Source organism: Meriones unguiculatus, chromosome 2, assembly GCF_030254825.1.
Source record: "Meriones unguiculatus strain TT.TT164.6M chromosome 2, Bangor_MerUng_6.1, whole genome shotgun sequence".
Classification (NCBI taxonomy): domain Eukaryota; kingdom Metazoa; phylum Chordata; class Mammalia; order Rodentia; family Muridae; genus Meriones; species Meriones unguiculatus.
This window is the reverse complement of record NC_083350.1, coordinates 645,085-662,887: the sequence shown is the minus strand read 5'-3', so window position 1 is coordinate 662,887 and position 17,803 is coordinate 645,085. Positions and strand designations below refer to the sequence as shown.

At 39.0% G+C, this 17,803-nt stretch overlaps 1 protein-coding gene across 2 annotated transcripts in view; it reads right to left on the bottom strand.

Moving 5' to 3' along the window:
• Dok6 (docking protein 6) overlaps positions 1-17,436 on the bottom strand; it is a 528,294-nt gene extending 510,858 nt beyond the window's left edge. The window contains exon 1 of one of the 2 annotated variants that reach the window (XM_060376955.1): positions 16,889-17,436. In XM_060376955.1, coding sequence (XP_060232938.1) covers positions 16,889-16,954 — 66 coding nt within the window. In that variant the 5' untranslated portion in view covers positions 16,955-17,436. The remainder of the gene's footprint in view (positions 1-16,888) is intronic. The other variant, XM_060376954.1, reaches the window with a different exon arrangement.
• Between the last annotated feature and the right edge of the window lie 367 nt (positions 17,437-17,803).

Below are 17,803 nucleotides of genomic sequence, written 5' to 3'. Positions count from 1 at the left end.
TGACAAATGTCTATTCATAAATTTGCTATAAATACCTATTTAGTATTTTTAGAAATTTCATTCATTTTTTCACTTTTCTATATGAATTTATATTTACGTTATTTCCCTCCTCCATCCAGCTTTTTCTATGATCATCTGTTCCCTCTCAAATCTGTAGCCTCTTTTATTTAATTATTATTTTTACATATATAAGTGTATGAGTGAATAAGTATACTAAAACAACCTGCTATGTCGACTTAGCATTGCTTATGTGTGTGTGTTTTTAGGACTGACCGCTTGATATTTGATAACCAAGTACAGGGCTTATCCCTGGAGAAGACTGATTCTCAGCAGTCATTAATTACTTGTAGCTCATTATCTAAGGGTGGGACCTAATGAGATTTCTCCCATCTACAGTGGCCTGTAAACTGGTGCTATTATTATTTAGGTCTTTTTTTTAGGCAATAATATGGCTGAAATTTCACAGGCTTAACTTTCCTATCATATGTAGAAGACATAACCTCGGAGCAGAAATCCTCGTCCTCTAGAAGGTCCTCTACAATCCTTGTAGCCCCTCTTCCAGGTGTTCCCAGAGCCTGAGGCATAGAGATTGTGTTGTAGATGTCAGTTGTTGTAGAACATCCTGGGGTCAGTTGTCTTTGAAATGTGCTTCATATACTACTTACAAGTATCTGTGGATGGAAAGATGCATTAATAATGCAATTAGAGATTGTACTAGTTTGGATAAGTGGCAACAGTCGATTTTGGCCGCACCAGCCATGCACTGCCTGCCACTCACAAAGTTCCTTCCTCTGAGCAGGGCTTAAAGTCCAATCTGATTACATTTCTATAGAATTTGAAAGATTGTTTTAATGGTGGGGGTTAGTTTTTTGTCAAGGCAAGGCATTCGTAAGTATTTCTGCCTATCGTTATCAGTCTATTCATTATAATAATAGAATCCTTCAAAGTACAAAACCTTTGTTAGAAATATATTATGAGTTTGTGTGATGATTTTTCTTTTTCTGAAATCTGGAAACTCAATCTAGGGCTTCAAGTCTTTTTCTTAAAAATGTAATACTAGTGTTCATTTATACCAAAGTATCTATGTGTCTCCTTCAATGAATAAGATATTAATAATGGTATTCTTTAGACTTTGATACAAACTAGTATTGAGTTCTGGGGAAAATAATTTCTAATGACCACATATTTCTAGGAAAAGTACTTAATATTCATGGCTCAGAATACTAACTATTCTAATGTATTGCTCCTAAAATTTGAGTTTCGTTCAATAATGACACATAGTCATTCCTATGTACTTGTTGCAAGCAACAAAATATGTCACTGTAAACAGAAAGGAAATTCTTAGATTTTTATATTATTTTAATTAGAAATGGCTGGATAATAAAGATTAAGACTAAGCAAATGCAAATGATTACAATAGCTATCACATACTTTCATGATGTAATTGTCTTTTGAAAGCAAAGATGACCCACATTGCTTCTTTCTGCATAAACAAATTGGCATGATAGAAATGATTTTTTTTATTTTTTTTTAATTTTCTTTTTCTTTTTAGTTACATTTTGTTAACTCTGTGTCCCAGCTGTATCCTGCTCCCTCATTCCCTCCCCAACCCCACATTCCCTCCCTCATCTCCTCCCTGCCCCTTTCCAAGTCCACTGATAGGGGGGGACCTCCTCCCCTTTCATTTGACCCTGTTTTATCAGGTATCTTCAGGGCTGGCTGCAAAGTCCTCCTCTGTGGCCTAACAGGACTGCTCCTCCCCTGGGGGGGGGGAGTCAAAGAGCCTGCCCTTGAGATCCTGTTAGAAAGAGTCCTTGTTCCCCTTACTTTGGAAAACTACTTGGTTACTGAGCTACCATGGGCCACATCCGAGCAGAAGTTCTACTCAACCAAGGACCATCTATGGATAGAAATGATTTTGTTTCCACTGTAAAGACTGTCTTTTGCTTCTAACTCAAAAGCTTCCCTGGGTTCATCTGACTGATAAATTCTAGCTTATGTTCTCATTCCTTAGCTTCAAAGTAAATGACCAGAATGTGCTTGGCATTTCTTCTATACTGCATCCTTAGCTACCTTCCACATTCCAAACTCTAGAGTACCCTTCAACAAGCTGCACACTTTCTCTGTGTTCTAAGGTTTCTTCATTGTTTAAGAATTGCTACTAAACCTGAAGAACAATAAAAACTTATTTGTGCTTAGATACCAGGACACTTCCATAAGAAATGATCAGGTATAAGAATAAAGTTCCATAGTAAACTGTAATATGTATCATGGCTATTAAACTTGAAATGTATATAACTATACAGTGTAGGTAAACATAAAATGTAGGTTTATGTTGGAACATAGTCCATGAACAAAGCTGTGTGAGAAGATTTCTGAGACTTTATGAGAAAACTCAAACAAGACAAGAGTCTTTTACTCTCTGTTCATCCATAACATGATTTGTTTTCAGAATGTGCTTTCATGCCCCTCCCAAGTGTAGCAGATGCCAATTATTCACTACAGCTCTTCACTATTATTTGTTTATATACCTCTATTGAAAAACATGTTTTCACCACATGTGGCTTATCCTTGTGATTGTACATTTTGCTCTGGTGACACTTCCTAAACCCCAGGGTATAAACGGTTTGATGTTCTAAATAAAATTGGCTATTGGACTTTAGTCTGTATCATTTGTAAGCCCTGTGCTACAAAGTTCACTCCGCCAACAGTAGCAGCAACACGTTTAGTCTTGTTCTGAGTTCCAAATTATTCTTATATGTTAGATGTATTTTATGTTGTGCCCACATTTAGTGGCTCATATTTACACAAGACATGAATGAGCACTACAATACTTTTGCTTAGAAGACATACCTTGTCAGTGCTGAACCATTCCTAATAGAGTCCATAAAACATTAGAAAAAAGGCATACTACTAAAAGTACTGGTTCTAGGAGAGTAAATCCCTGGGGAAAATATGTTGATATTTCCTGGAAAACTAGACTACAATAAGACATGTTTGTCAAAGTAACTTCAATTATGGAAGTGTACCTTTATTCTTACTTTTTTTGATATGTAAGAAAAATTTCCAGATTCCTATAAAAATACAAATACAGTACTTCATTGATTTAGCACTTAAAAAATCATAGTGATTTGGAAAATTATATCAGTTGTCAATTTTCAACTATTATTCTACCTATTTTATTTTACAAAATAAGGAATAGTTCAAGCACACAACAATTTATAATAAAATTGCTAGTGCCCTTCTAAAGCACTTTATGAACATTTTTGAACCTGTAGCAGTGGTAGGAGAATGCCATTTAATCGTTTGCATGTCATTGTATTCATAGGCTATTTGAAATACATGCATATTATGCTTAATTGTTTTATATCAGTGTTTAATATGTGTACAATTATGTTTGTACATACGCATGTACCTGCGAAAGTGTACACAGATGTATACTTTTTCAATTATAGTAAATAGTCAGAGAAAAGCAATTCCACATTTACAATTAAAAATTTGGAAAAATTACTCTAGATGTTATATTACTTTACATGTTTATATCTATAATATATACTATATTTAAGTTTATACCTGTAAGATAATTTTTGATAATTAAAAAATTAAAAAAAATAAATAAAAATATCTCATCATCAATATCTGACCCTTGAAAGCAATAAGAAAAAAATAGAGCACATTCTAGAGTTCCTGTGTTTTAGATAAACATATGGCACAGGGCATAATATGCTTAAGAATGTAGGTTACATTGTTACATCACTTGCTGTGCAATTACAACACTATGTACTACAGATTGATTTTTCAGATCCCAGTAAACTAGCATAATTTCTAAACAGATTTTTAAATGAATTCTTTTCATTCACATTAATGTGAATGTAATCTACTTAATTACAACCAAAAGATCATATCCATAAACAAAGATTAGGTATGTTAGCTTTCTTTTTATATTAATATTTTTTATTTTTACATAATTTTATACATTCACTTGTATCCCAGCTGTAGCCCACTCCCTCATTCCCTCTCAATCCTCCCCTCCCTCCCTCATCTCCTCCCTGCCCCCTTCTGAGTCCACTGAGAGGGGGTGTCCTCCTCTCCTTCCATCTGGCCCTACCTTATCAGGTATCTTCAGGATGGTTGTAGTGTCCTTATCTGTAGCCTAGCAAGGCTGCTTCTCCTTCAGGGGGGAAGGGAAACTCATGAGTTCATGTCAGAAACAATTTCTGTCCTCCTTATTAGGGAACCCACTTGGATACTGAGCTACCATGGGCTATGTCTGAGCAAAGGTTGTAGGTTATATCCATGCATGGTCCTTGGTTGGATAAACAGTTTCATAGAAGACCCCTGTGCTCAGATATATTTGGACCTTGTGGGGCTCCCTGTCCCCTCTAGGATATACTAATTCCTCCTTCATTCATATGATTTCCTACACTCTTCCAAAGGCTTGGTTATGGGTCTCAGTATCTGCTTTGATACACTGCTAGGTAGAGTTTTTCAGGAGCCTTCTGTGGTAGGCTACTGTCCTGTTACTTGTTTTCTCTTATTTCCAATGTCCATCCCCTTTGTCTTTCTAGAAGAGGATTGATCATCTTACCTCTGGACCTCTTTCTTGTTTATCTTCTTTAGGTGTACATATTTTAGTATGTTTATCCTATCTTATAGGTCTATATAAGTGAGTATATACCATGTGTGCCTTTCTGCTTTTGGGATACCTCACTCAGGATGATTTTTTCTAGGTCCCACCATTTACCTGCAAAATTCATGATTTCCTTGTTTTTAATTGCTGAGTAGTATTCCATTGTGTAAAAGTACCACAATTTCTGTATCCATTCCTCCGTTGATGGACATCTGGGTTGTTTCCAGGTTCTGGCTATTGTGAATAAGGCTGCTACAAACATGGTTGAGCAAATGTCCTTGTTGTGTACTTGAACATCTTTTGGCTTTCTATTGCTGTTCTAAAACACCATGGCCAAAGCAACTTATCAAATAAAGCATTTAATGGGGCTTCTTGTTTCAGAGTGTTAGAGTCCACAGTGGCAGAGTGACGTCTTGGCAGCCATGGCCAGAGGAGCACCTCAGGGCCCATATCCCACAAGCAGAAGGCAGCGAGAGAACCGTCGGAAAGGCAGGGTGCTTTCGAAACCTCAGAGTAATCAGATGGGACTGTAGACTCTCCTGGTTCTCTGCTCTTGCTGCTGGAGCCTGAGCTGTGTGTAGTGCTTTTATCACTGTGGCTGCAGTGGCAGTGATAAAAGCTGCCCTCATCTAGGGCAGTGGCCAGTCCCTGGGAGGATAGATCAGCTGCTGCAGTGTAGCCTTGATCTGTCATGGCACCCCCGCCTCAGCAGAGAGACCTTCACCTCTGTGGATCAGCGAGTATCTCCCTGAGGTGGAGATACTGTGTCAACCCACAACCCAGCAGGCCACCCCAAGCTGTGGTGACTGCCTAAGCAGTATCAATACCCCCAAGCCAGCCAAGATGACCTGCTACCCCCTTGCAAATTCCTGTGGCCCACTGGCCCTTTATTGTGACAGCCCACTGCATCCACCTCCAAGTGGTCTATCTAGCCCTTCAGCAGTGGGCCCCTAAAATTTCAAGTGGCTCCCTGCCAGTCCTCTGCCCCTGGGGCTGTGTTGACAGGAGACAAAATGGCTGCTCCTGTCAGTGCCTCAGTGGGAGCTGTCCGTGGTGCCCCAGAATGCCTTACTGCTGCTGCTACCATGGAGCTGTCCATCATGACTACAACCTTTCTTGCTTCAGCCCACTGCCTTCACAGTGGAATCTGTAAATTTTAGACTCTTTGTATGCTTTATAACCCCTCAAGACAGAAAAGTGGCCACACTTCTGGCTGATGGAGTTCCAGCTGTACCCTCCGCCCCGACCTCTGTAACTGTCATCTCCAAGTCCAAGTAGGACTCATCCCAGATTATGCTCCTTTGAGGTGGATAGTCTGGACTAAAACCCACCAAACCCTAAGCAGGAGAACCAACCAATTCCTGAACAGGAAAACCCACCAATCCCTGAGCTCTCCAAGTTCAGGACATGAAATCCTACCAATCCACACTCTGGAAATTCCTGTCCTAGAAAGCTCTGCCCACTGAGAAATCCTATATAAATGCGCTGTCTGCCCAGTTCTCTGCTGCCTTCTCCTGAGAGCAGAGGCAGCCACTCCTGGATTCATCCCTCCAATAAATCTCCTAAGAGTTTAAGAACCTGCAGATGAATAGAAGAAAGAAGAATCAAAGAAGGAGCAGAACTCAGGCTCCAAAGCTCCGCAGCTCATCAACAATTGGGGCAAGCCTCCCCTGGGAGCTGTAACATCTCTGATGAGGAGGCCTCATCTCACAGCTGTGTGGTTCCTGGGCTTCTGTGCCTGAGCATACCCTTGGGGCATTATCCAACACCAGAGCTTTGAGGTTCCTGTACTCCTGTATGTTAAAACACCCTTGCAACACTGTCCCACCTTAGAGCTGGTATACCTTCCCAGCCCTTGGAGTTGTGAGTTTTCAGGACACCTTCCCACCCAATCAGGAAGGCATGCCAGCAGAAAATAAAAAACCAACAGTGATGCACCAGCTTCCTCTGTGGCCTGGCAGGGCTGTGGCCTGGCAGGGCTGCACCCTCCGGAGGGAGGTGATCAAAGAGTTGGCCACTGAGTTCAAGTCAGAGACTCATGATGAGCCCTGATAGGCTAGGGTCAGATAGAAGAGAAAGAGGTCCTCCTCTATGAGTGCACAAGGGAAAGGGCATAGAGAGAGAAGAGGGAGGGAGGGTGGGACTAGAAGGAGATGAGGGAGGGGCTAGAGCCAGTATACAAAGTGAATAAATTGTAATTAATTAATTACTTAGTTAATTAATTAATTATAAATAAAGTAACATGGAAGAAAAAAAGTGACTCACATTCTCTAACCATATCCCCTAACCCTTCCTAAACACTTAAACCAGTTGAGATCAAATATTCAAACATATGAGCCTATGGTGCCATTCTTTAACAAATGACTACATTGTACCTCCATGTCCCTAATGTCTTGTAGCGATAATATAATGCAAAATGCACTTAGAACAATTCAAAAGTCTAAAAAAATCTTTCACAGTCTCAACACAGTTTTAAAACCTAAATCCAAAGTCTGAGACTCAAGGCAATACTTCTACTCAGCAATTAAAAACAAGGAAATCATGAAATTTGCAGGAAAATGGAGGGATCTAGAAAAGGTTATCTTGAGTGAGGTATTCCAGAAATAGAAAGACACACATGGTATATACCCACTTATAAGTAGATACTAGACCTATAAGATAGGATAAACATACTAAAATCTGCACACCTAAAGAAGATAAACAAGAAAGAAGACCCGGGGTAAGATGATCAATCATGGGATGGACATTGGAAGTAGGAGAAAACAAGTAACAGGACAGAAGCCTACCACAGAGGGCCTCTGAAAGACTCTACCTGGCAGTGTATCAAAGAAAGATACTGAGATTCATAACCAAACCTTGGGCAGAGTGCAGGGAGTCTTATGAAGGAATGGGGACTTAGTATAATCTAGAGAGGACAGGACCAAATATATCTGGGCACAGGGGTCTTTTCTAAGACTGATACTCCACCAAGGACCATGTATGGATATAACCTAGACCTCTGCTCAGATGTAGCCCATAGCAGCTCAGTATCCAAGTGGGTTTCCTAGTTGTGGGAACGGGGACTGTCTCTGACATGAGCTCAACTGATGGTTCTTTGACACCCTCCCCCAACGCCAAGGGAGGAGCATCCTTGCTAATCCACAGAGGAGGACATTGCAGCCAGTCCTGAAAAGACCTGATAAGTTGGGGTCACATGGAGGGGAAAAGGACCTCCCCCATCAGTGGACTTAGAGAGGGGCAGGGAGGAGATGAGGGAGGGAGGGTGGGATTGGGAGAATGAGGGAGGGGTCTACAGCTGGGATACAAAGTAAATAAACTGTAACTAATATAAAAATAATTTAATAAAAAAAGAAAATCCCTGTAAAATTGAAAAGCAAATTGCACATTCTCAACATGCAATGACACAGAATATATATTACCATTTCAAAATGGAGGAATGGAGAGAATAGTACTAGAAAATAATAGACCAAAGCAAAACCTTTGATAGCAGAGATGGTGCTACTAGATTTGGAGTTTTCCTTGTTGGATTTTGGTCCCAAATAGTTCCACCAATCGCGGACCAAGCATTTAAGCATATGAGCCTATAGAAGTTGCTGTCATTCAAATTACCACATAAGGTAAATATATGTTTAAATATATTTTTAAATGTTTTAAACTTTACTCGGGCACTAACAACTGGCATTGGGTCCTGCATGGCTTATTTTAAAAGGATAAATTTTCCAAATGTGAATGAAGCCAGAACCAATGCGTATGGACTTGTGCAGATGCTGAGTGGTAGATTTTAAATTTTTTTTTTTGGAAAGGCTTTTAGTGTGGTATAATTTCTTCTTCTAAGTTTTCTTTAGTTGCAGTCTAAGTAAATTTGGGTGATAGACATGGCAATGCTAACTCTACACCAGTTGAGCAACAATAAAAACAAAAACAAAAACAAAAAACAAAACAAACAAATAAAAAAAAAAAACCCTTTATTTTGGTAGCTATTGAAATGGCTCCATTGGTAGAGTGCTGGCTGTGAAAGCATGAAGACCTGAGTTTAGATGCCCCAAAACTGTGAAAAAACCTGACAGGGAGTGGTGTGCAGTTGCAATTTTGGAGCTGTGGTGTGGCACACAGAAGGATGTCTGTGTCACATTATCCAGCCAGATCACTGGAAAGATTCTGGTCCAGTGACAGAACCTGTTACAAAGGTGCAATGCACACAAAACTTTATTTTGAGGAAAACATATTTGTTTGGGGGGAGTACACATGAATGCATTGTTTTGACATTTGTAGCAAGATAGTACATACAATGCTGAACTTGAAGTAAAAACTGCATTCATTGTAGCAAACCCACAAACACAGCATGAGTTTCTACAACTGTAATTGACACATTTTGCTTCTTTTAAATTTTAATTCATAAGTACAATAGGAATAAAAATTAAATGTACTGTCAAAAATACTACTGGAAGAATTACATAAGATATGCAAAAACTTTTTATTTAAAAAGCACCATGACTTAGTATATTATTACATTTCACATTAACATGAACTCCTATGTGTTTGTGTTCTCAGTTATTATACTAGTAAGTTTTTAAGGCAGTATTTTATAATGAATCCAGTACAATAGGAAACAAAATATCTTGCACATGCTCGAAGATTACACCCAATACTACAAACTCCAAACAGCATGAAAATAATAATTCAAACTATGTCTTCTGTTTAAAATTAAACACCATCTTTCATTCAGTTTGATGGACAGATAAAATATTCTTATGAGCAAATAATGAAACAATGTGAAAACAAATGACTGAAAATAGTTTAATATCAAGCTAAGAGGGGTTTATAAGAAAGTTAATAAAAACGTCCTCAGTCTACAATTTGAGGTCTCTGTGGACAAAGTTATGACAATCTAAAGGAACAAAAAGTAAAGAAAGGAGAAAAAATACTCAGCAAAGCAAGACAAAATTCATTAAACTTAGGCTACATAATTACATTTTATACTCCTTTTTAATAACCTAATTTCACTTGATAGAAATTACTTTTCCTTTTAAGTTAAAATTTCCTAACATGTGATATCTAGGTATCATCTATATATTAAGGAAAAGGTAATGATGCTTTATCTTCTGTCTTCTATGGTGTAAACAGAACAGTGCAAAATCTGGCTACTTACTTGTTCAGCACAGGTGTATTTTTGTGGCTTATTGTGGTCCAAGAAAAATATCAATTAGTGACAAACTACTTCATAAAAAAAGACACCTATAGCAAACACCACAGGTTTTACATTAGACAAATCCTTTATGCTACTACATATCTTCAGTATATCAATGGTTGTGTATCTCTGGAGACACTCAAGGACATTGAGAATGTAAATGTTACAAAGATGCCTGACCAGAATATAATGAAATTATTAATTTTATCATTTTAGAGATTTTTTTTATGTACTTACAGCAGAGGTTCTCAACCTTCCTAATGCTATAACCCTGTAATATAGCTCCTCAAGTTGTGGTGAGTTCCAACCATAAAATTATTTTTGTTACAACTTCAGAACTATAATTTTGCTATTGCTGTCAATCATAATGTAAATATCTGTGTTTTCTGATGGCTTTAGGTCACCCCTGTGAAAAGGCCATTCAACCCCCAAGGGGTTGTAACCAACAGGTTGAGAAATGCTGACTTAGAGTAATTGATATCTGAAGGAAGAAATAGTGTTTTCAATTTCTTCAGAACATCCATAATGTGCAAATCTGTCAGGCCATAAATGAGACTTTGAATTCTCACAGTCTACTTCCTGAATTCCAGTCTTCTATGTATTCTATATATTTGATCACTTGAGATAAAAGTACAGCCACATATCTAGGTTAGGTTTGGTTCTGTGTGTGTGTGTGTGTGTGTGTGTGTGTGTGTGTGTCCTCTTTCTCTGTGTATGCATGCATGTCTGTGTATGTATGAGCATGTTTCACTTTATATTTTTAAAATTCGATGATCATAGGGTATGTTCAAACCTAAAAATAAATAAAATTTGTTACTATAGATGCCATTTTCTAAACTTACACTACATCTTATGCAATAATATGCAGAACAAATAATGCATAGGAATTAACATGCATGTGATCTTTCTCTACTTTGAAATTTAGGAATAATTATTTGAAGACATACATACAAACAGAAATAACGGACACAGTATACATAATATTATATATTATATAATATGCATATATGTGTGCATAAACACGAAAAGACCTAGAACAAACATCATAAATAATTGGAATTATTAATGCATTGTAATTCTATATTTCAATGTTGAATTAATTATAACTAAATATGAGTACCATGGATCCATCTCTGAAAGCAATGTTCAAGACACACAAAAGTGTGAATATGCATGTAAACAAAACAAGTACAACTTCTATATCTTTTTTTTTGTCCTTTTTACACTGAATCTTTTTATTAGGGCAGAATATTTCTTAAATTGTAAATAGTTTTGGGTTTTCCCAAATATCTTCCTTCCTCCCTCCCTCCCTCCCTCCCTCCCTTCCTTCCTTCCCTTCCTTCCTCCCTCCCACCTATCATCCCTTGCTTTTCCCTTCCTTCTTTCCTTCTTTCTTTCCTTCCTTCCTTCCTTCCTTCTTATTCACATTGGTAATGATAATTTTGGGTGTTTTTTTTTCTCTTTTTGGATTTCTGATGGTCAATATCACTATCTGTAGATTGTGTCTTAAATTTATCTGCTGCAACTAATTCTTAGCACATTGCTACAGCATGTTATACAGAATTCAACCTCACTTTAAAAAGCAGTTTTAGTGAATTAAAAAGTAATATACTAAATATTACTTTCTCTAATGAGCAAAACTCTGACTCACATGCGTTTATGTTTTATATATATATATATATATATATATATATATATATATATATATATACTTAGGCTTCTATAGGAGGATTACCCTACACACCTGTCTCTCATGAACAACTACACTCTTCCATCTCTTATCAGAGGAAAACTGCTTATAATAGAGAGGTAACCTCATAGTTGAAGAATGTAAATCAAGAGTTATTAAGCCATAAACATGTGTTTCTTAATGTTTTAATTGAGGAAAAAGAGATGGCAAAAGGTAGATTAATTCCGCTTGTTGTTAGTAAAAAAATAGACTGTGCAAAACTGAAAACACTGTGCCTACATTCAGTTTCATAAACCAGCATGTACTAAAGATTTTAAGCATGTTTCTTCACATTCTGTCTTCCTCAACAACCAAACTTGGTAGGTGACTATAGTTGGCCCAGTGTACTGAGTAGTACAAAACATTTATTATAATTAATGCTGGCTTAATGCAAGATGGCTTTGTAATATATACACAATTACACAAATCAGTCTCTGCCATTTGATGAACTGTATGGACTCCATAACCACTTGATTACTTGTTTATTATGTATAATTATACACACACAAGGAAAAATTCCAAGACACTCTTTTGGTACCTCCACATACCAATGGAAATCATTCATTGGGCTTTGAATAATGTATAGAAATCAAATTCTAAATAAAGAACTAAACACTATTGCTAGTGTTAATGTATTTAAGGATAGTTATTTCTATGAATATGCTTAATATTTCTTATAAATGCTTCAGACATAAAGTGCTTAATATTTGATACATACATAATGTTTAGCATGAAAATTTATTTGTGTTCTATATACAATTTTTACATTTTATTTTAATTTATGTGTAAGGGCATTTGGGCTGTATGTACATGTACCATTTGCATGCCTGGTGGCTGCAGAGGAGAAAAGAGAGTATTGTAATCAATGTTTCTAATCTTACACATTATTGGGACCCTCCCTGTGAGTACTGGGAATTGAACCTGGATTCTCTGGAACAGTGGTTATACAATGGGCATTCTCTCCAATGACTACATATGCATGATTTGCATATATTTGAAAGCAAGTTTACATAGTATTATAATGCATGCTTTTTGAAGACTACTAATCACATGAGATAATATGGAATTTTCCTCTGTGGCTATTATTGTGGATATGAACATGTTTTTGTTTTGGTCCCAGGTTTGAGATGTGGAACTGATTCAGATGGTCCACAGCAGCAGCCTATTTGCCTTATGCCAGCTCTAAGAGGAGCTCTTTGTCAGCTACAGATAATTTAAATCTAAGGACTCTGGAGAGAGAATAAATGCCAGAGCCAGAGAGTGAAGAACATGGAGAAAGAACAATGCTGTGCCTGCTTCTCCCTTGCTGCTAGTTGCTATTGTAAGACAAGAAAATGGAATCTCCCGAAATGAGGATTGGACTGGCTCCAAGGAACCTGATGATCTTGACCAGCAGGAAGCAGCTAAGAAAGAACTGCACCCCCTCTCCCACTAACCCTTTCTCTCTCCTTCCCTGATGTTGGGGTGTTGAAAGGAATTGGGTTGCAGTAGGAAGAAAAAGATATAAAAACATATATAAAAGAGGGGGTTTTTTGGTGTGTTTGTTTGTTTGCTTGTTTTTAAGTAAACCTAGGCTATGATCTTGGCACTCAAGAGGTTTTGTATTTTAGATAAAATTGTTTGGTAATAATATATGATTAAGGATCCTGTATGTGAATTACATTTTTGACAATAATAATGTGATGTCTGAGTCTAGACTTAGTGAAATCAGCAATCTAAACTTTGTTCAGTAATGTTAGTGATGAATGATATAATTCCATGTTGCTATATTTATTTGATAGATGAGTCAATAAGCAGTATGTCCAGTCACTAATGATTTCAGTGACCGGTTTCTTAGTTTACCCCTAAGAAGAAGTTATATATTTTATATGTGCCTTGATAATCTGTCAGAGTTCAGAATAAAATGGACAATCAAGGCTTTGAGATAATACAACTCATTAGCGTGACTTTATTTTTATTATTGTATTCTAGTAGTCTATCTTGTGAATTATGATAGTAATTGTTCAACAGGAAAGTGGGTAGAAGAATGAGACAGTTCTAAAGATATGGAAGTGTTTTCAAAGATTACATACACACGCTCATAAGAACAATGAAACTTTCGTACAGAACTTAAAGAAATTATTATGACATTTATTTCATACATAAATTCACATTTATAAAATTTACCTATAAAATTCAGTGTTTTAACAGACATTATAAAGTAGATATGGGGAAGGTTTGGAAATGAGTATATTATTTTCTCAAAATCATTTTCCTTTATTAGGAATGTAGCTCAATTACTAAAACTCTTGCTTGATATGCACCTAACCCTGGATCCTGAGCAGTATATACCAGTAATACCATCACTCTGGAGGTGAAGGTAGGAATATCAGAAGCTCAAGGTTATCCTCAGTTATAATGCTAGTTCGAGGCTGATCAAAGATACAGGAGCCCCTTCACAAAACATAATGATAATAATAATAATAATAATAATCTAAGTGGGAAAAATTATTGATGAATCAATACAAACTGACTTAATTTTTCATTATAAATGATTGCCCAAATGAATAGACTGTCCACTAAAAAACTTGGAAAAGCTATACAGCAACTGTAACCTGGAACCAACATACACAGAGAGCAAAAGATGTCTTTTGCTTAGTCCTTCAGCATAATGCAAAGCCCTCACTTAGAGAGAGTAAGGGTTATAAGAGAATATTTCATCAGGAAGTATGTTCTTAGCTCACAAGTATGCAATATTCAGCTGGCCACCTACACTGGCCATTTCTCAACAAAATTTCATAGAATTTGATTTCTGAAAGTATGACCTCCCATAATTTATCAAATACCAGCACAAATTCAATTACAATTCTTTATAAACTGAAAGTCACACAAGAAGCATCACATATTTCTAGAATTTCAGTTGGTTTGGTTGGAAATGTGCACCTTTGAATCTATATAAATTAGACATATAAACCACTAATTGTGAAAATAAATATCAATGCCTAGCCAATTTTTCTTTCTATGATTTTGGGCAAGAAGATATGCTTAAATTCTTTAATGCATACACTTTTATAGTTACTTAGGGTTTTACTATCTTATAAACTGCCTCAGAAACAACAATATAAAGCTTTGCCACTTCAACTTATTCTTTTGAATGTAAGAATATTCTGAAAATAAATATATGTTATAAAGTTTATTTAATAAATTATGTTTTCAAAAAATGATTGAGAATATTTAAAAAATAAAAGATTCAAGCATTAGATGTTGAAGTTCACATTCCTCACACAGAAAAGTAGAAAATAAAATAGTTTGTACAAAGACACACTTTTAATGTTTTTAAAGAGACCTGTCCTTTAAAAAAAAAAAAGAAAGCTTAAGTTTCAATAAACAGGGAATTTAGCAAAAGATTTTGCTCTAAATATATATAAGCCCACAATGTTAAGTGAAGATGGTGTTTTAGAGTGACATTTCATTGGTGGTTTTTTCTTAGACTTTGTCATCTAACTAGGCTACATACAAGTTTTATAGTATGGAGGAAGGGGCTGAATCTTAGGAACTCCTTTATGGAGAGGTTCTCTAGTTATAGGCCTTATTTTTCTTGTTTGGGAGAAGATCATTTCACTGAGATGGGGGCTTAATCCTTCCATTAGTTTATGCATTTGGAATACTCAGACAAAACTGGAGTTCAAAAGGAAGGAAGAGCTAGGTAATTAATAAGAACCTTATGCAGTGAAAGGAGTCAAAGGCCAAACATGACTCCCATCTAGCGAAAGCCTACCTAGCCTTTCTTGGCTGACAGCTGTGGAGGTCACAGATAGAATCTCTGTGATGAGCAACTGACTCCTTGGATAATTTCAAGTTTTCACTGTCTTTATCTGTAGAAAAGAAATGAGGCATGATCTTCTACCCAAGAAAAGCCCTTGAAACCTTGCTCATTGCTCCCTTGTACAGGTGGAGAGTTGGGGAATGGGAGCTGAGAATGTAAACTTTTTTTTGTCCTAGCTAGCTTTGCATGTAATCTGCTTAAATTTGAGAAGAGATACCTGCGCCTTTTGGTCCTGTTTGCCTTCAGTGAGAATGCCAGCCAAGGCGGCATAAAGGCATTTGCTGTCTCCATCACTTGGGTCCATAAACCATTTCTGAGTGAGATGATCTCCCTTTTTTCCCTGACTGCTCTATATCTTTGTACAACTACCCAAAGGCACACAGCTTTTACCCCAAATTTAAGATCCCTCTTCATTCTTTTCCTTTCTGGAAGTTGGAGTGTTCACCCATCCAGTAGAGAAATCTGGGAATTTTCCACCCCTAAGCCAGATTCTAGAAAGTCTCAGGATAGGAACTTGTGAACACAGGAAGGCAGAGACAGCCTAAAGAACAGGTAACCCCCTCCCCCCGCACTCTTGTATACTGAGTTAAATTTCTCTTTCCTTTTGTGGCCAGGTGAACCTGGGCTGCCGCGCAGCTCCGTCTTGGAGTTGAGGATGCCTCCTGCAAGTTAGACTGTTCCTATTCATATCCATCAGATCTGGACAGCTTCTCCCCAGGTGCCTGGCCATCCTCTCCTATTCATTCTATCTACACTCCAGGTCCTTTCAGGACACTGGGTAGATCCTATTGAATCACCAAAGAATTTGTGTCTTCCCTTTCACTACCCCCTGCACAGATCTATACTGTTGTCTCCCAAGTCAGACCAAACATCTTTCAAAAAGAAAGTCGGATTCCATAAACTTTGCCTCCACTGACTTTCCTGCAACAGTAGGTGAGCAAGTACACCAACGCACACTTGCCTACACACGGACACAAATGCACAGGTCCGAGAAAACAGCGGGTGAGGCAGCCAGCTAGTAGGCAACTATTAAGGGCACATTAAAGTCCTTGCTGTAGCCAAAAGGAATGCGCTGCGCTGATGAGGCATCAAAAGAGAATTTCGAAATCGGCTTGGGGAAAGAAGGCTAGGAAATGGTGATTCTAAGCACACAGGGAAAGACACCTTTTACACTTGCTGTCAATACACAGCGGTTCTCCCCAGAGTCACACACTTTTGAGAGAAACCGCTGTGGGTTGCACCGAATGTGATAAATCTCCACGGCTCATATATCTTCGGAACTGACAATCCCTGTGTTCTATTGGACTTCTCGCTGTGGTCACCATGAGCTCAGAGCACTTGAGAATGGGGACTCTAGAAGCTCTAGTCCTCACTTCAGTGTGCAGTCCCTTAGGCAGACGCCAAACGCAACAAGCAGACTATCTGGGGAAGGCCGGCTCCCCTGGTACCCGCGCGGGTCACCTCTCCCCACCTCCAGCCCCAGCAGCCTGCTTGGCCGCAAGAGCCCAGAAGGAGAAAGCCGAGTTAGCCACTTACCCCTAGCTTCCTGCTGCGGATCTTCACGTAGCCCTGCTTGACTATGTCGTTAAAGTTGGAGGCCATGGCCAAAGCGGTTGGGCTCTTCGGCTGGGCGATCCGCTTTCCGGAGTCGACAGCCTCTGTCCGCCGCCCGGTCCACACAGGTCTCGCATCCAGACGGCTGCCGCCAGCAGTCGCGCGGCCGCCAGTTCCTCCCGAGGCTCCTGCTGGCGTGGACGCGGGGTCGATGGCAGGGCCGCCACTCACGGGGACAGGGGAACAGGGCCCAGAGCTGCTCGGCAGCACCAGCACTTCGCCTCCGGTTGTCACCTTCGCCCCCGGCCACGAGCGAAGCACCGCGGCCCGCGCCGCTGCCAGCTGTGTCCCCCTCCGCGCCGCCGCCCCCAGCAGCACCCACGGGCTGGCGCCTCACTCGTCGGCGCACAGCTGGCCAGTGCGCACCATCTCGGCTCCCCGGCGCGGAGGAGGGGGAGGGACGGCGGGGCGGGCCGTTGCGCCCGCTCGGCTCCCTCCCCCTTGCTCGCGGGGTGGCAGGGCTGGAGGATGCTGGCAAGAAGCACCCCATCACTCTCTTCTTGGGAAGGAGCTCCGCCCGCCATCCGTGCCTAGGGTACCGCTCCCACTAGAGCTCTGTGCGTGGATTCCTAAGGACGGTGATCCTCATTCCACTGTTGTTAATCTCACCTTCCCAAGCTGGGCAGTGGGGACAGAGCAGTGGGGGGTACTTCACAGGTTCACGGAAGGCAAGAGGATCGATACAATTATTTATTTCAGAAATGCTGTCTATACCACATTTTTAGTTCTGGGCACACGTGGCCTTTCCAGGTCTTTGCTCTGTTGGGAAGTGTAAATCGAAGCCGAGCCCTTCCTGGTGCACACACAAAGAGACCAACCCTGCGCATGTGTCTAATC